This window comes from Staurois parvus, unplaced genomic scaffold, assembly GCF_062004578.1.
Source record: "Staurois parvus isolate SC_StPar_1 unplaced genomic scaffold, SC_StPar_1.0 ptg000571l, whole genome shotgun sequence".
NCBI classification, from domain to species: domain Eukaryota; kingdom Metazoa; phylum Chordata; class Amphibia; order Anura; family Ranidae; genus Staurois; species Staurois parvus.
Window position 1 is genome coordinate 850,411 of NW_028318367.1, and position 20,087 is coordinate 870,497.

The following is a 20,087-nucleotide window of genomic DNA, read 5'->3' on the forward strand; positions in this document are numbered from 1 at the left end:
GAGTCTATAAATTGATGTTCTACCAATACATAATCCAATCTGGAGTACGTCTCGTGAACATGTGAGTAAAATGTGTAATCTCTATCCTTCATATGCCTAATTCTCCATATATCCACCAGCTGACACTCATTTAATGATTTCTTTAATAATCTCAGGGACCTATATTCCTCTTTCCTCACTTGGGAGGTAGAATCCAGCCGTGGATCCATACAAAGGTTAAAATCCCCCGCTACTATCAATCGACCTCTTTTAAAATCCATCAGCCTCTGCAATACTTCCCTTAGGAATATCTCTGGTTTCTTATTTGGGCAATATATACTAGCCACTGTACAATCAATATCCTGCAACTTACCCCTTAGGAACAAAAACCTACCCTCTGGGTCTGTTATTCTCTTCTCCACATCAAACCTAATATTTTTTGCAAACCCTATAGCTACCCCTTTTGCTCTTCTAATTGGTGAGTCCGCATAATACCATGTCGGAAAATATCTTGAGCGCAGCCCAATCTTAGATTCCAAATCCAAATGTGTCTCCTGCAAAAAAACCACTGAGGCTGTCCTGTGTTGTAACTCCTTCAATAATCTAAATCTCTTTCCGGGGCAGCTTAGTCCCTTTACATTAAAGGTTACAAACTGAACTTCTTCCATGTTGGCCTCCTCTTTCTTTTCTCTCTCTTTCCTCTACCCGTTCTCTTGCCCTTACCCCTCCTATGCAGAGTATTACCCATCCATCTCCCCCCACTCCCCATCTCCCCCGCCCTCCTCCCCCCCACATCCCACCCCCCCCTCCCCCCCTCCTCCAGGCCTCCTCTGCCTATGGATCTTTATCCACCTTAGATCCCTACCTCAGGGGTTCAACTCCTCCCATGACCGCACACCCCCCCCTCCTCCCCCGTGTCCCTTTATCCATTGCTTCTCTATTTCTTTTTCTAACCGGCTGCCAATTTTCTTCCTCCAGATTATATACCTCTCCCTCCTCCCCTTCCCAACCCGGGATCTCTAGTTTCTGTATGTCAAATTTATCACAGAAATCCCCCACATCTTCTGGGAACCTCAGGACCGCTGTAATTCCTTCCCTCCATCCAATTAAACCCGCTGTACGACCCCATCTATAGTTCACATTATGCTTTTTCAATACTTCCAATAGGGGTTTCAATAATCTCTTTTTCCGCAAAGTCTCTGCTGTTAAGTCCGCAAAAATTTGGATGTTTTTCCCTTCATATACAATACTTGTTCTTCCTTTCACCTTTTTCCATATCTCTTCTTTATCCCCGTGACTATGAAATTTAACAATTATGTCTCTTGGTTTCTCTACTCCTTTTTCTCGTTGAGACCTTCCTATCCTATATACTTCATCCAATTTACATATCGCCATGTCCTGATTATCCATTATGAAGGTCAAAATTTTGCCAATTAACTCTTTTAAATCTTCCCCCATGGACAGCTCTGGGACACCTCTCACTCTTAGATTGTTCATCCTTGCTCTGTTTTCTTGTTGTTCCATCATATAAAGCAGTCTTTTTAGGTCCTTTCTATTGTCTATTATCCCTTTTTTCAAGTTTGGAATAATTTGGGCATGCTTTTGAACTTTCTCCTCCGTTTCCTCCACCCTAGTTAACAATTGCTCCAGATCTTCCCGAATTATACCCATCTCCTGCTTTATTGATATTTCCAGACCTTTAAACATCTCCGCCATTTCCTTTTTATTTGGTATTTGAAGATCCCTTTCAAGTTCTCTCGTCTCAATGCCTTCCATTGATTGTTGGCTGTTATACACCGGACCCAGGGAAAGTCTCGGGCTGTTATCCAGGCTTATTTCCAATTCACTCTTTTCACTGATTCCCTGGGATCTATCTGGCGTGAGATTTCCCTGTGTCGTAAATTTTTTAATCGTGCCAGATTGGGGGTTCCTAGACCCAACCCCTTTAGTGTTTTTACCTTTCATAATTATTTTTGAAGTTTTATCCCTCCTCCTTTCCTTATAATCTGTCGGATCTTTGAACCCACCCTAGAACTCTCCGAATTCAAAGTCCAAATTCCTTAAACAGCAGATGCAGAGCAAGGGAGAGAGAGAAAAAAAAAAACAAACACTCTGCAGTGGAACTACTGTTATCACTCACCCTCCAAGTTGTAATGTACTTCAGGGTGCGAGTCTCTTCTGTGGCGATCTTCTCCTGGGGGGTTACTCTTTGTGATGTTAACTTCTTCTTCTAGGAACAATATGCGATTTCCCAATGATGTGGAAATAAAGGCTAGAGATGTATCTATAGTTGCGTAAAGATAGTATAATTTGTTAACAGGGTGGAATAATTATATGAGGTGATATAGAGGTATGGAGGAGGGAGGTAAGGAGTATAATATTATAGTTCGATGATATATATAATCTCACGGAAACAGTGGCAGTACTGAGGCAGTATATCTGTGTTCCACCCTCGGGGTACCCGATCACGGGTTTCTCTCCTCACTGGGCTAGCTGGGCTTCTCCACTCTTAATGTGTCTGTCTCCCAGGGTATAAGCCAGGTGAACAGGCGTCTCTCTCGTGTGGCTGCACCGTCCTAGCCGTCTCCTGACAGCCGCACTCCTCGTCGCTCCGTCACCGCCAATAACCCCAGGGGAGCAGGAGCCTTTTCCAAAGCCTCTAGGGGAAGCCTGGAGATTCACTGAGTCCAAGGGAAACTGGTATGGGGTGCTAGGGATGCACTTACCCAGACCACCGCGGGGCCTTCCGATCGACAGCCGGCTTTGTTCCGGCCTTCGGCTTCCCGAAACGCCGGCCGGCCGGCAACTCTGTCTCCCAGTGATCCTCCGCGGCAGCACACGTGACTGCTGTCTCCCGGCAACCGCTCTCCTTCTCTCGCCACTACCGCGAGATGATCCCCGGGGAAGCGGACGCTTACTGTCACAGTCCAGGCTCGGCTCCCCACAGTCTCCAAAAAGCTTCCTCAGCCAAGCAGGTGGGTCCACATATCTCCGGGGCAGCCAGTCCACAAACAGGGACACTTGAGGAGGAGATAGTCGAGGGAGGTTAACGGAGAGTGTTCACTCTACACTCTCCATTGCCGCCATGATCAGGCTCCACCCCCCACAAAAAGTCTGAACTGTTGTCTCTTGTTTTTACTAGCGGCTTGTTCTAAGACCCAGAACCTTGTCATGGCTGTGACATGCTCACATTGTTTTTCCAAAACTTCAATTTCTGCCTTTTGGTGGGTGGCTTTAGCGTCTTTCTCTGCTGCCTGAGCCTCCATTCCTGCTTTCGTATGTGCGGCCTGAGCCTCCATTTGTGAGGCCTGAGCCTCCATTTCTGCGGCCTGAGCTTCCATTTGTGAGGTCTGAGCTTCCATTTCTGCGGCCTGAGCTTCCATTTCTGCTTTCGTATGTGCAGCCTGAGCCTCCATTTCTGCAGCCTGAGCTTCCATTTCTGCTTTCGTATGTGCAGCCTGAGCCTCCATTTCTGCAGCCTGAGCTTCCATTTCTGCTTTCGTATGTGCAGCCTGAGCCTCCATTTCTGCAGCCTGAGCTTCCATTTCTGCTTTCGTATGTGCAGCCTGAGCCTCCATTTCTGCAGCCTGAGCTTCCATTTCTGCGGCCTGAGCTTCCATTTCTGCTTTCTTTTGTGCGGCCTGAGCCTCCATTTCTGCGGCCGGAGCCTCCATTTCTGCGGCCTAAGCCTCCATTTCTGCTTTCTTTTGTGCGACCTAAGCCTCCATTTCTGCGGCCGGAGCCTCCATTTCTGCTTTCTTTTGTGCGACCTAAGCCTCCATTTCTGCGGCCGGAGCCTCCATTTCTGCGGCCTGAGCCTCCATTTCTGCGGCCTGAGCCTCCATTTCTGCTTTCTTCTGGGTGAAAGCTGCCTGAATTTTAGAATCTTCATCATCAGCACGGCTTTTATTAGTTGCTGACTGAGTGCAGAGAACCTTGATTGTATGGATTGGGAAGATGTTGAGGAGTGTCTAGTAGACGCAGAGCGATCAGATCTGGATTCATGGAGATGTTATTCTCACTTCTGCCTCTGTCTTTGTTCTCACCACTAAATTGTCTCTACAAGATTGAGCTCCTGAACCCCTCAATCCTCCAATGACTCCTGAGTTGTACGGCTGTAACAGACCAATATATGTAACACAGTCTTTTATAATTCTCAGAGGCAACATTCAATTGCTGGATAGCGCCCTCTAGTTGTAATGACTCATGAGATTGTTGGGGGAGGGGCAGACATGCGTTTACCAGTATTACACCACAAATCATTAATATTACACAGCAATTCTGACTGGTCAGCATTAAGATTTTCTTGCACTTTAACTGACAATTGTGCGGTCATGCAACGCTGCACCCTAATGAATTTTACCTCCCTAAAAAAAATCTAATTTCATCCTAAATTTCAACCAATATGTATTCTGCTCCATGTCTTTGGTAAAAATAATCCCAATACGTGTAAATTAATTGGTTTATGTGAAAGTTATAGCGTCTACAAATGGTGGTGTAAATACTGGGATTTTTTTTATACTAGTAATGGTCAGTGACTTATAGCGGGACTGCAGTGAGCATTCTGACACTGGAGGGAACTGACTTGGTGTCACTGACATCTCCAGTGACACCAATACAGTGATCAGTGCTAATAAAAAGCACTGACTGTACTAATGGCACTGGGGAGGAAGGGGTAAACATCTGAGGCAATAAAAGGGTTAACTGTGTGCTGTTTCACTATGGGGGCTGTGTGTGTGCTTCACTGTGCGCACACTGCTATGCAGAGCCATACAAAGCAGTGCGCAGGAGCTAACAGGGGAGAGATCTGTATTGTTTATACACAGATATCACCCATCGGTGAAACACAGCAATCACCGGGTGCCGGCAGGGAATCACTTTCCAGGACCCATTGATTGACAGCTGAGGCCACCAATAGTGCATGCACATGTAGCTCACGTGTGCCCCCTACCCTGAATTGAAAAATCATGTATATATACATGATATTACACACCCCTGCTGCCCTGTAGCAGTATTTCTGCTATAAGGTGGCGGTTAATATATTTATTAATATACATTTTTAACACACACTTTTTTTTCTCTCAGAAAGGACAGAGATACAATGTATAATATAATGTATATAATGATACAATGTATAATATAATGTATATAATAATACAATGTGTAATAGAATGTATAATATAATGTGTAATATAATGTATAAAGTGAGACAATGTGTAATATAATGTATATTAAGAGACAATGTGTAATAGAATGTATATAATGATACAATGTGTAATATAATGTATAATATAATAATAATAATACAATCTATAATATAATGTATATAATAATAATACAATCTATAATAAAATGTATATATTGATTCAATGTATAGTATAATGATACAATGTATAATGGAATGTATATAATGATACAATGTATAATAGAATGTATATAATGATACAATGTATAATAGAATGTATATAATGATACAATGTGTAATATAATGTATATAATGATACAATGTATAATGGAATATATATAATGATACAATGTATAATAGAATGTATATAATGATACAATGTATAATAGAATGTATATAGTGATACAATGTATAATAGGATGTATATAATGATACAATGTGTGATATAATGTATATAATGATACAATGTATAATAGAATGTATATAATGATACAATGTATAATAGAATGTATATAATGATACAATGTATAATGGGATGTATATAATGATACAATGTGTAATATAATGTATATAATTATACAATGTATAATATAATGATACAATGTATAATGGAATGTATATAATGATGCAATGTATCTCTCTCCTCCATTCAGAGAGAGAAAACAAGGGGGTGGGTTTCATAGTGACTGATCACTGTGATAGCCAATCAGAGGCTATCACAGTGATCATGTGACCCTGAATTGAAAGTTCCATGACCCGGGGCTCTCAGTGACACCCCGATCTTTGTGCTGGGAGTGCGCCGTGCGGTGTGCTTCCGGCACAAAGACAGGTACACAAATTAGCGGCCCCACAAACAAATCCCAGGTCTGGTCTGAGAGGCCACTACTTTGCGTGCGCTCAGCATGCAGCACTATGACACCAGCCATTGATTTAAAATGGGAAATTCTGCATTTGGCCTTTAGATGGCGCTAAGTATCCTAAGAATTCTCACCATCCAATAGACAAATGTGGTATTTTCCATGTGAAATGGATGGAAACCCTTCAAGCAGCTCAGCAAAGATCCTCCTACCATTGGTCCCCCCATCCCATTCACACAGAAGGAATGGACTGTACCGGCACTTCTACCTGGGGGAGTTGTTGTTCCATTTATTAATAGACTCCTAAATGTCAGGAGACGATTATTTATTGTATTTATTATTAATACTTCCCTACCCGGCCAATTCTGACATTCCGACATGTAAAAGTCATTATTTGCTGGGAAATGACTGAGAGCCCCCAAATATTATATGTAAGCAGAGACCCTGGAGAGTAACATGGTTGCTGGTACAATATTTGTCGCTCCGTATTTCTGCAGATTTTTTTTAATGCACAATTTTTAGAAAATAAACTTTACCTAATGTTAGTGCAGCAAACACAATATAATACCGTTTTTGGGGGTAAAAAATGATGTTATGCCGAGTAAATAGATACCTAACATGTCACGCTTTAAAATTGCAAACGCCAGTGGAACGGCACCAAACTACGGGGCCTAAATACCCCCCATAGGTGTCACTCAGGATACCAGTGTAGAGTTACACAGGAGGTCTGATGCCGGAATTATCGCTCCCACTCTGACATCTCCAGCCATACCTGTGTGGAGACACGTGTGGTGAGAACACCGTTTACAATGCATGGTGGACTTCTGTATGTGTTAGCCTTTGTGTGCATACACGGGGGGGGGGGGGGGGTGCTTTCATTTTTTTATTATTTCTTAAAGTTTTTTTCTATTTTTACACTGTCCAAATTTTTTTCAGGACTTTTATTGCTATCAGACAGGTTCTCTTTCTCTGTACTGAGACATCTGGGGTCTATTGGACCCCCAGATCCCAATCTGACCATAAAAACATCCAATCAAACCAAGATCAGTTCATTCTGATGCTTTCACAAGCTGGAAATGTCTTGTTTACATCTGAGTGACTCTGGAAGTGACACATTCCTCGTTCCTTCTACATCCACGGGGGTTCCTTTATCCAGATCACAGCTCACCTCCTCATAGATTGTTAATAGGTTGGTCTGACAAGAACGATCTTTTCCCATAAATCCATGCTGGGTACTACTAATGATACTATGTTCATCAGCAAATTCTTGGGTATGGTCCCTTATCATCCCTCCAATAGTTTACAAACTATTGATGTTAGGCTGACTGGCTTGGAGCTTCCAGATACAGTTGTGGCCAAAATTATTCAACCCCCAATGCTGTAAAGGGGTTTAGGGACTATAGTGTACATTTGGAATTGTATTCAGAATCAAATCCTACAAGGACGTTGTAACTACCCAAATGCAACTAAAATGACATCAATTGTTTATGTAATACAGTAGTAAATGGTTCTTATGTGGTTTCTTCATTGCCACAATTATTCAACCCCTTAAAGACTACCACTCTGAAGAACAGAGGTTCATACAGGTGCTTTCCATCAGGTATTGAAAACACCTGTGGATGTCACCGAGCAGCAATCAAGCATAATAAGCACCAATTAGGCAGCTTTAAAATGACTGTGATACTCAGCTCCTTCTAGACATTTACTGGTGTGGTTACAAACATGGTGAAGGCAAGAGAATGGTCCAGGAAGACAAGAGAAGAGGTGATTTCTCTTCACAGGAAGGGCAATGGCTATAAGAAGATTGCAAAGATGTTAAACATACCAAGAGACACCTTAGGAAGCATCATTCGCAAATTCAAGGCAAAGGGCACTGTTGAAACGCTACCTGGTCGTGGCAGAAAGAAGATGCTGACTTCGACTGCTGTGCGCTACCTGAAGCGTAGAGTGGAGAGAAGTCCCCGTGTGACTGCTGAGGAACTGAGAAAAGATTTGTCAGATGTGGGTACAGAAGTTTCAGCCCAGACAATAAGACGCACACTGCGTAATGAAGGCCTCCGTGCCAGAACTCCCAGGCGTACCCCCTTGCTGTCTCCAAAGAATAAGAAGAGTCGACTGCAGTATGCCAAAAGCCATGTGGACAAACCACAAAAGTTGTGGGATAGTGTTCTGTGGACTGATGAAACAAAATTAGAACTGTTTGGGCCCATGGATCAACGCTATGTTTGGAGGAGGAAGAACAAGGCCTATGATGAAAAGAACACCTTGCCTACTGTGAAGCATGGTGGAGGGTCAATCATGCTTTGGGGCTGTTTTGCTTCTGCAGGTACAGGGAAGCTTCAGCGTGTGCAAGGTACCATGAATTCTCTTCAGTACCAGGAGATATTGGATGGAAACGTGATGCAGTCCGTCACACACCTGAGGCTTGGGAGACGTTGGACCTTTCAACAGGACAATGATCCCAAGCATACCTCCAAGTCCACTAGAGCATGGTTGCAGAGGAAAGGCTGGAACATTTTGGAGTGGCCATCGCAGTCACCAGACTTAAATCCGATTGAGAACCTCTGGTGGGACTTAAAGAAAGCAGTTGCAGTGCGCAAGCCTAAGAATGTGACTGAACTGGAGGCCTTTGCCCATGAAGAATGGGCGAAGATACCCGTAGATCGCTGCAAGACACTTGTGTCAAGCTATGCTTCACGTTTAAAAGCTGTTATAACTGTAAAAGGATGCTGTACTAAGTACTAAGATTGAATGTCACTTGGGGGTTGAATAAAACTGATAATGCTGTGAGCACAGAAAAGACATTTGTGGTTATTTCATTATAACTGTTATGTTATATTTGTCTGACCTACAAGTGCCTCTTTAATGTAAATGTAAGCAAGATGACTGAATGATCAAAAGCAATGTCAAACTGGCCAAAACACTCAATTTCAGTGGGGGTTGAATAATTTTGGCCACAACTGTATGTATCTCGGTCCTTTCTGGAATACTGGAACCACGTTAGATTTTCACCAATCTGCTGCCACCATTCCGGTCAGTAAGCTTTCCTAAAGATGAGGAATGACTATCAATTACCTGGCTACATTCCTTGAGGACTCTCAGATGCAAGCCATCTGGTCCTGGTGATTCATTCATTTATTTTTTTTAGACCTTCTAGTCTTTTGTAAGGGACTGCTACACTGACCACTGATATAAGGGGGTCCTTCTGCCATTGGTCACAAATGTAAGGGACCACTACACTGACCACTGATATAAGGGGGTCCTTCTCCCATTGGTCACCAATGTAAGAGACCACTACACTGACCACTGACATAAGGGAGTCCTTCTCCCATTGGTCACCAATGTAAGGGACAAATACAATGACCACTGATATAAGGGGTCCTTCTCCCATTGGTCACCAATGTAAGGGACCACTACACTGACCACTGATATAAGGGGGTCCTTCTCCCATTGGTCACCAATGTAAGGGACCAGTACACTGACCACTGATATAAGGGGTTCCTTCTCCCATTGGTCACCAATGTAAGGGACCACAACACTGACCACTGATATAAGGGGGTCCTTCTCCCATTGGTCACCAATATATGGGACCACTACACTGACCACTGATATAAGGGGTCCTTCTCCCATTGGTCTCCAATGTAAGGGACCACTACACTGACCACTGATATAAGGGGTCCTTCTGCCATTGGTCACCAATGTAAGGGACCACTACACTGACCACTGATATAAGGGGCCCTTCTCCCATTGGTCACCAATGTAAGGGACCACTACACTGACCACTGATATAAGGGGTCCTTCTGCCATTGGTCACCAATGTAAGGGACCACTACACTGACCACTGATATAAGGGGTCCTTCTCCCATTGGTCTCCAATGTAAGGGACCACTACACTGACCACTGATATAAGGGGTCCTTCTCCCATTGGTCTCCAATGTAAGGGACCACTACACTGACCACTGATATAAGGGGTCCTTCTCCCATTGGTCTCCAATGTAAGGGACCACTACACTGACCACTGATATAAGGGGATCCTTTTCCCATTGGTCATGAATGTAAGGGACCACTACACTGACCACTGATATAAGGGGGTCCTCCCATTGGTCACCAATGTAAGGGACCACTACACTGACCACTGATATAAGGGGGTCCTTCTCCCATTGGTCACCAATGTAAGGGACAAATACAATGACCACTTGGGATGATCTCTGGGTTTAGTTGTTCGAGAGTAGGGATGAGACGACAGTACAAACCAAACTTTGCCTGTTCCGGTCCCGTGTTTTGCAGGAGCCGATCATCACACATAGAAGAGACATTTCTACCACTTCTATATATAACAGCTTCCCGCTGTCACTGGTGCCTGAGGAAGACATGGATGGGTACAGCGGCCACACCCCCAGGAATCAGTGATGTCATTGGGAATCCCTGCCATGTAAGGAAGGGGGCGGGGATAGCAGTGACATCACTGACCAAATATGGTCACTGGTCACATTTGGGTAATAAGGTTCCCACCATCCCTGTCCCTTCACTTATGTAGATGATGACAGTTTAGGGAGCTGTCATTGGACTGGTGCTATTGTCGGGTACTATATACCCCATACTCATTCACATGGGGGACGGTATATGGGGGCCCCTTGTTATTAAAGGGGGTTTCCAGAATCCAATATGACCCCCACCCACAGATCCCCACACCCACCAGCCAAGGTGACAAGGTGCTATGCCTGGGGGAATCCCCCCTGGTAAGGTGACCCCCCTGGTAAGGTGACCCCCATGTTGTGGACATGTGGCCTGGTATGGATCAGGAGGGGGGACACACTACAGCCCCCCTCTGCACTCTGTATGGTGGGCTGTATATGATATACTGCTGACCCCCGCACTCTGTGCCGTTATTGAAGGGTGTGAGGTGTCACCGAGGAGCAATGTTCTATATTGAAGTTTGCCGTCATTGCACCGACACACACAATAGTTTTTGTTCAATAAATGTTTTATTATAATTTTACATTTAACAAGATTGAAGCATAAAAATCAGGAAATAGTAAAGGAAGGAATCCGATTGGTCAGGAAGATCCCTTGTCTGGAATGTGGGGGCGGAGTCATTATTATTGGTGTACAATACAATACACAACGTGTTCCATTATTATAACAAAGTATTGTAGAAAAGATCCCAACATAGAAAATGGGGGAAAGGAGGAAATAAAGGCGGATATGAAGGGGAATCTGTGTACGGGGAACACCTTAACAATCACCACCATTTTATTCTCCAGGGCCTCTGATGTCACAGAATAGATGTTTGGGGGTTTATCTCATCTTCAGGACCAAAATCTGCATTTTCCCATGTGTGCAAAATCATGCAGAAACAGCTCTGGCAGTGAGAGGGTTAATGTGGGCTAGATGGGATCACTCTGCTGGGGTGACATTAGAGCTCCCCCTAGCTGCAGCCTGGTAATAACATTGCTGGGAGGTCTATTCATTTCTCTGCTCCATACTTCCCGTCTTTATAGAAACGTCTCCTGACATTTGGGGGTCTATTCATAGAATGTTTGTATAGCAATTCCCTCAGTGAGAGTTCATGTCCATTCCTCCTGTGTGAATGGGGGAACCAATGTTATTAGGATCACATCTGAGCTGCTGGAATGTCTTCCATTCATGGAAAATACATTGAAAACTTCTTCTGCTGCCATCAATGGCCGACCCCGTCCCACACTTCATCCATGTCTTTGGGGACCTCGGATCTCCTTATGGACTGTTTCTTCCATGATGAAGATCAGCCATGGAGTATATCTGAGGTGTATATCAGGGTGTGCTTCTTCCCCACATGAGAGCTGGGATGTCCAGCAACATTCATCTAGAAGACATTTCCCGCACTCAAGGCACTAATACACCTCCAGGGTTGTGTGGGATCCCTGATGTACAGGAAGACAGGACTTCAGTGAGGAACATTTCCCTCAATCAGGACAGCAAAGTGGCTTCTCTCCTGTGTGAGATCTCTGATGTTTGGAAAGATTGGACTTCACTGAAAAACATTTCCCACACTCAGGACAGGAATATGGCTTCTCCCTGTGTGAGATCTCTGTGTATAAAGACTGGAATTCTGTGAAAAACATTTCTCGCACTCAGGACAGGAATACGGCTTCTCTCCCGTGTGAGATCTCTGGTGTATTTTAAGATTAGACTTTTGTGAAAAACATTTCCCGCACTCAGGACAGGAATATCATTTTTCACCAGTGTGAAATCTTTTGTGCTCATTAAGATTGAATTTAGAAGAGAAACATTTCCCGCACTCAGGACAGGAAAATGGCTTTTCCCCTGTATGAGATCTTTGATGTATGTAAAGACTGAACTTCCTTGAAAAACATTTCCTGCACTCCGGACAGGAATACGGCTTCTCCCCCGTGTGAGATCTTTGATGTCTGTAAAGACTGGACTTCTTTGAAAAGCATTTCCCCCACTCAGAACAGGAATGTGGCTTCTCCCCTGTGTGAGATCTCTGATGTGTATAAAGACTGGACTTCAGTGAAAAACATTTCCCGCACTCAGAACAGGAATACGGCTTCTCCCGTGTGAGATCTCTGATGTGTTTTAAGATTAGACTTTTGTGAAAAACATTTCCCGCACTCAGGACAGGAATATGGTTTTTCACCAGTGTGAAATCTTTTATGCTCATTAAGATGGAATTTAGAAGGGAAACATTTCCCACACTCAGGACAGGAAAATAGCTTTTCCCCCGTGTGAGATCTCTGATGTCTGGAAAGATGGGTCTTCCTTGAATAACATTTCCCGCACTCAGGACAGGAAAATGGATTTTCCCCTGTGTGAGATCTCTGATGTCTGTAAAGATCGGACTTCTTCGAAAAACATTTCCCACACTCAGGGCAGGAATACGGCTTCTCCCCTGTATGAGACCTCTGATGTATGATAAGTGTTGATTTTTCTACAAAACATTTACTGCACTCAGGACAGGAATATGGCTTTTCCCCCGTGTGAGATCTTTCATGCCTATTAAGTTTGGATTTAGAACAGAAACATTTCCCGCATTCAGGACAGGAATACGGCTTCTCCCCCGTGTGAGATCTTTTATGCACATTAAGCTCTGATTTCCACCATAAACCCTTCCCGCACTCAGGACAGGAATACGGCTTCTCCCCCGTGTGCGATCTTTGATGTATGTAAAGAATGGACTTCCTTGAAAAACATTTCCCACACTCCGAACAGGAAAATGTTTTTTCCCCTGTGTGAGATCTCTGGTGTGTGTAAAGATCAGACTTCTTTGAAAAACTTTTCCCACACTCAGGGCATGAATATGGCTTCTCCCCTGTGTGAGACCTCTGATGTATGATAAGTGTTGATTTTTCTACAAAACATTTCCCACACACAGGACAGGAATATGGCTTCAACCCCGTGTGAGATCTCTGATGTCTGAAAAGATTAGAATGATCTGAAAAACATTTCCTGCACTTAGGACAGAAATACGGCTTCTCCCCTGTGTGAGTTATTTTATGCCTATTAAAATTGGATTTATAATGGAAACCCTTCCCGCACTCAGTACAGGAGAACCTCTTCCCTTTTGGAAGGCCGGCCCGCTCCTGCACAGTCTGAGGTTCCTCAGGATACGAGGAATCCGATGGTCCATCTACACTGGGTGGTGCCGGATGGACATTGGAGGGAGCCGGGTTTTCTCCTGGACTATACTGTGTGATGTCCTCATCTTCTACTTTCCAGTCTGGAGACAAAGTGAGACAATCCTCGGAGGTTTTCCTCATCTCCCGGCCATGGACTAAAATACAAAGACAAAGAGGATTACTAGACAGGAGCCGATTGGTTCCCCCAAACCAGGACTCCGCCCACATCAGGCAGCTTGGTCTCTGAGGAGCTTACAATTCCACCCTCAAGGGAACTAGGAAATGGCTCCTCTGATCTCCTACCAGGTCATTTCTTTATTCATGGACCTTAGTCAGAGAGTGAGGAAACAACCAGAACTGTCTTTTATAGGAGGGACAGTGAGGAGGGGATTATAGGACGAGGGTCCCCACCCCCTCTATCACTCATCGCCATCTTCCCAACACAAGAAGTACTGCACTTCCTTATTTAGTCCATGATTTAGTCATGAAGAACAGCGGGGCTGAGCCCCACCAGAGGTCAGAGAGTGAGGATGGGGAGAGAACAACCAAGATGAAGACTGGACTGATCCTGAAGACCATCATCATTGGGGTATTGACTCCTCCCTCATTATCACTTTCTGTTTAAGGGTCCAAAGTTGGAGGATGTTATCACATTATTATCACCATGTAAAAGTCTGTGCTCCAATCACATCATCCGATATAAAATGTCCAGGTGGGAAGAAATGGGAGGAACAAAAGAGAATCCATATTATGTGTATATATAGCAGTGGGGGGAGGGGGAGAACAAAAGTCAGGACTATGGAATGTACAACACAGAGTATATAGTGCAGGGGTCAGGAGTATGTAATGTACAACATAGAGTATATAGTGCAGGGGTCAGGAGTATGTAATGTACAACATAGAGTATATAGTGCAGGGGTCAGGAGTATGTAATGTACAACATAGAGTATATAGTGCAGGGGTCAGGAGTATGTAATGTACAACAGAGTATATAGTGCAGGGGTCAGGAGCATGTAATGTACAACATAGAGTATATAGTGCAGGGGTCAGGAGTATGTAATGTACAACATAGAGTATATAGTGCAGGGGTTAGGAGTATGTAATGTACAACAGAGTATATAGTGCAGGGGTCAGGAGTATGTAATGTATAGCATAGAGTATATATTGCAGGGGACAGGAGTATGTAATGTACAACATAGAGTATATAGTGCAGGGGTCAGGAGTAAGTAATGTACAACATAGAGTATATAGTGCAGGGGTCAGGAGTATGTAATGTACAACATAGAGTATATAGTGCAGGGGTCAGGAGTATGTAATGTACAACAGAGTATATAATGCAGGGGTCAGGAGTATGTAATGTACAACATAGAGTATATAGTGCAGGGGTCAGGAGGATGTAATGTACAACAGAGTATATAGTGCAGGGGTCAGGAGGATGTAATGTACAACATAGTGTATATAGTGCAGGGGTCAGGAGTATGTAATGTACAACATAGTGTATATAGTGCAGGGGTCAGGAGTATGTAATGTACAACATAGAGTATATAGTGCAGGGGTCAGGAGTATGTAATGTACAAGTTATATAGTATAAGGGTCAGGACTCACAGTATTAGTATTCTGTAATCAGTGGAAGCTTAAATGTTTACTGTAGACAACATGTAGAGGTGAGCTGGGATTAAACCATCATGAAACAGGTTAGATTGGAGCTGAGAAAATCTTGGACAGAGGGGTGGCGGTGGAAATGGAATACATTAGCACAATGCATACAGTCCTCCACTCACTCTGATGGGAATACATTAGACCTTGTTTTCTCCCATCTTTGCACTCCCTACAACCTCACAAACACCCCCTTTCCTCTCTCTGATCACAATCTCATCACCTTCACAGTCTCCTCATCTTCAAACACCTATCCCTCCAAGCAGCAAACAATTACCCGCAGAAACCTTCACAACTTGAACCCGGCTCCTTTCCACTCTGCAACTGACCAACTCTATGACAGAATCTCTCCCCTGTCCTGCCCTGACCTGGCCACTGCTGTCTACAACAGTTCACTGTCACCCACACTGGACTCACTTGCTCCTCTAACAACACGAAGCATCAGGCCCCGACCATTACATACGTGTCAGACTGAAACCAGAAATCCTAAATGACATAGTTGTGCGTTGGAGCGATTGTGCCGTAAAACCAAATCCCATCAAGCATTCAACCGATATAAATCTGCTTTCTTCACATACAATTCCTCCCTTCATGCTGCCAAACATGCTGACTTTGTTACTCTTATTAATACCTTGTCATCCAGTCCTCATTGTCTCTTCTCTACTTTTAACTCTCTACTTTCTCCACCTCCACCCAGCACCTCACTCACTGCTCACGAGATTGCAAATCATTTCAAAAACAAGATTGCACAATTTGTAGGGACATCTCCACTGCACAGACATCCATCCCACTTAGCATACCTTATACTAAACCTCCCTCAACACTTTCCTCTTCTGACCTCACTACTACTGAAGAGGTCACTAAGGTTTTCTCAGAAGCCCGTCTCACTACCTGTCCCCTGGATCCTGTCCCCTCACAACTACTACGGTCACCCTCCTCTTCCATCCTATGCTCCCTCACTCACATCTTCAATCTTTCCCTCTCTACTGGTGCCTTCCCCTCCCCTCTAAAGCATGTGTACATCACTCCCATACTTAACAAGCCCTCCCTGGACCCCACCAACCTGAACAACTTAAGACCCATCTCCCTGCTGCCATTTACCTCTAAATTCTTAGAACGCTTAGTCTACAATCGCCTGAGCTCCTCCCTCACCGACAACAACCTTCTTCACCCTTTACAGTCTGGCTTTCGCTCTCTACACTCCACTGAAACTGCCCTACTAAACCTCACTAATGATCTACTAACTGCAAAAACCAATGGCCTCTACTCTGTACTCAGCCCAACCAATAGCCACTACTCCGTACTCCTCCCAACCGATGGCCACTACTTCATACTCATCCCAACCAATGGCCACTACTCCGTACTCATCCCAACCAATAGCCACTACTCCATACTCATCCCAACCAATGGCCACTACTCCGTACTCACCCCAACCAATGGCCACTACTCCATACTCATCCCAACCAATGGCCACTACTCCATACTCATCCCAACCAATGGCCACTACTCCATACTCATCCCAACCAATGACCACTACTCCGTACTCATCCCAACCAATGGCCACTGCTCCCTACTAGCCCCAACCAATGGCCACTACTCCGTACTCCTCCCAACCAATGGCCATTAGTCCATAATCCTACTACTTGACCTCTGTGCAGCTTTTGATATGGTTGACCATCCCCTCCTCAAAAAAAAACTCCACTCTCTTGGCCTCAGAGACTCTGCTCTCTCCTGGTTTTCCTCCTACCTATCACAGCGCTCCTTCAGCATTACCTATAATGCTTCCTCTTCACTCTCTCTTTCTGTAGGGGTCCCTCAAGGTTCTGTCCTTGGACCCCTTCTCTTCTCCATCTACACCTCCCCCTTGCTCATTTGAAAACTCCCATGGCTTTAAGTACCATCTCTATGCTGATGACACACAAATCTATCTTTCTACCCCTCACCTCGCCCCTTCAGTCTCCTCCTCACCTCACCCCTTCAGTCTCCTCTCGCATTACTAACCTACTAAGTGACATATCGGCATGGATGTCACTCCACTTCCTCAAACTCAATATTTCCAAAACTGAGCTCTTAGTATTCCCCCCAGCCCGTGCCCCCTCCCCTGACTTCTCCATCAAGATCAATAATACAACCATCAGTCCCTCCCCTCATGCCAGGGTACTAGGTGTAATCCTAGACTCCCATCTGTCCTTTCACCCCCAAATCCAATTGCTGTCTAAATCTTGTAGACTTCACCTCCACAACATCTCCAAGATACGCCCGTTCCTAACCTCGGAAACCACTAAGCAACTTATTCACTCCCTTGTTATATCTCGCCTTGACTATTGTAACTCCCTCCTCATTGGCCGACCTCATCGCAGACTATCCCCTCTTCAGTCTAGCATGAATGCTGCTGCCAGACTCATCCACCTCACTAACCGTTCTGTATCATCCACCCCTCTCTGCCAATCCCTCCACTGGCCTCCATTCAATGTCCTCCACTCCTCTCTGACAATCCCTCCACTGGCCTCCACTCAGTGTCCTCCACCCCTATCTGCCAATCCCTCCACTGGTCTCCACTCAGTGTCCTCCACCCCTCTCTGCCAATCCCTCCACTGGTCTCCACTCAGTGTCCTCCACCCCTCTCTCCCAATCCCTCCACTGGCCTCCACCCCTCTCTGCCAATCCCTCCACTGGCCTCCATTCAGTGTCCTCCACCCCTGTCAATCCCTCCACTGGCCTCCACTCAGTGTCCTTCACCCCTCTCTGCCAATCCCCCCACTGGCCTCCACTCAGTGTCCTCCATCCCTCTCTGCCAATCCCTCCACTGGTTTCCCATTGCGCAACGGATAAAATTCAAAACATTAACAATAACATATAAAGCCATTTATAACTCCGCCCCAAATTACATCACCGATCTTATCTCTAACTATCACCCAAACCGTCCTCTCCGCTCCTTGCAAGACCTCCTACTCTCTAGCTCCCTTTTCTCCTCCTCCAGTACTCATCTCCAGGACTTTTTCAGAACTTTCCCCATCCTCTGGAACTCTCTACCCCAATTTATCAGACTATCGCCTACTCTGCTCACTTTTAGGCAATCTCTGAAAACCAACTCTTAAGGGAAGCCTATCCTGCCTTCAGCTAATAATGGAATCTTCTACTCCTACCAGTCCATCCCCCACAGTTACTATCTTTTGTACTACTAGCCTCTTCCTCCTAGATTGTAAGCTCCAAGGATCAGGGTCCTCCTATCCCTCTTGTATTGAACTGTATTGTTGCTGTATTGTCTCCTGTTATATTGTAAAGCGCTAAGCAAACTGTTGGCACCATAAATCCTGTATAATATTAATAGTGCAGGGGTCAGGAGTATGTAATGTACAACACAGAGTATATAGTGCAGGGGTCAGGAGTATGTAATGTACAACATAGAGTATATAGTGCAGGGGTCAGGAGTATGTAATGTACAACATGGAGTATATAGTGCAGGGGTCAGGAGTATGTAATGTACAACATAGAGTATATAGTGCAGGGGTCAGAAAGATGTAATGTACAATATAAATTATACAGTGTAAGGGTCAGGACTCATAATATTGGTATTCAGCACTCAGTGGTGGCCTAGATGTCCACATGAGACAAGCTGCAGAGGTCCCACACCGCTTCCTCCCATCTCCTGAGACTGAATTCTTTGTTTCTATGTGTTTATCAGATGATGGGGGATCTAGGTGGATCCTCCGTACTGCTCTCTCCTTTACAATAAAGTCTCCTCTTACCCGGTGATGTGAGGGGCGGCTGATTGTCCATCATGACGTCCTTGTAGAGATCCTTGTGTCCTTCTAAATACTCCCACTCCTCCATGGAGAAATAGACAGTGACACCCTGACACCTTATAGGAACCTGACACACACAATGATACAGTCACCATCCAGACACATCCCTTGTCTGTTACTGGAGAATGTCCCAGAATTCCCGGCACCGCTCACCTCTCCTGTCAGCAGCTCCATCATCTTCTCTGTGACTTCTAGAATCTTCTGTGTCTTCTGTCTTGTAGGGATCAGGGATGGAGGTGGGGGGATGGTGATGGGATTCTGGATTCTCGAGGATCTTGTGGTCATACGATGAGGTCTTCTTGTGTCATTGTCGGTAGATTTCTTCATGACTCCTGTACAGTTCTGTGTGATACAAAGAGGTCTTACCTGTCCATAATGGACAACAAGAGGAAGTACTTGGTATATCAGAGTCCAATGTTTGGTGAAAGGATTGGTGCAAAGCTGAAGGTTTTGGTTGTGTTAGTCATGATGCCATCAGGTGGTCTGACATTGAGCTGTACAATAGAGATGGTCTGCCTCCCTCACACAAGGGCGCTCAGCTCCTTACTATGGAATTTAGGAGGTTTTTGGACATGCATTTAACCTGAGAAATGGGGGCAGAGATGTCATTGTTGAGGATCATTTCTGTCCCCAGCAGGCTGAAACAAATGTGAGGTTGGTGTTGCTCAGGACGGGGCTGATGGGGTCACTTCAGTTACAGTTTCTGCTGGTAAACATAAAGCAGTAGATGGCAGTGCTTGTCATGTCATTGCACTAATGATCCGAGTTTAGGCAACAAGCTTTGTGAGCTGACAGCTCTTATGTCTAGGGAGCACTTGGACCTTGTTGTAATTACAGAGACGTGGTTCAAGGATTCAGATGACTGGGAACTATACCAGGCTATACACTATACAGGAAAGACAGAGTAGGGGGAGGGGAGGTGGAGTTGTCATATATGGCAGAAATAGCATAGGGAGAACATTAATTCAAACAACAAATGAAATAC

General features: G+C 44.7%; 2 protein-coding genes across 2 annotated transcripts in view; one reads left to right on the top strand and one right to left on the bottom strand.

Moving 5' to 3' along the window:
- Nucleotides 1-20,087, top strand: part of LOC149450562 (uncharacterized) — a 191,811-nt gene that overhangs the window by 122,164 nt on the left and 49,560 nt on the right. The window lies entirely within an intron of this gene.
- On the bottom strand, nt 11,770-13,844 carry LOC149450563 (uncharacterized). The gene has a single exon (XM_089691764.1). The coding sequence runs from the start codon at nt 13,779-13,781 to the stop codon at nt 12,555-12,557; it is 1,227 nt and encodes a 408-aa protein (XP_089547890.1). The 5' UTR covers nt 13,782-13,844; the 3' UTR covers nt 11,770-12,554.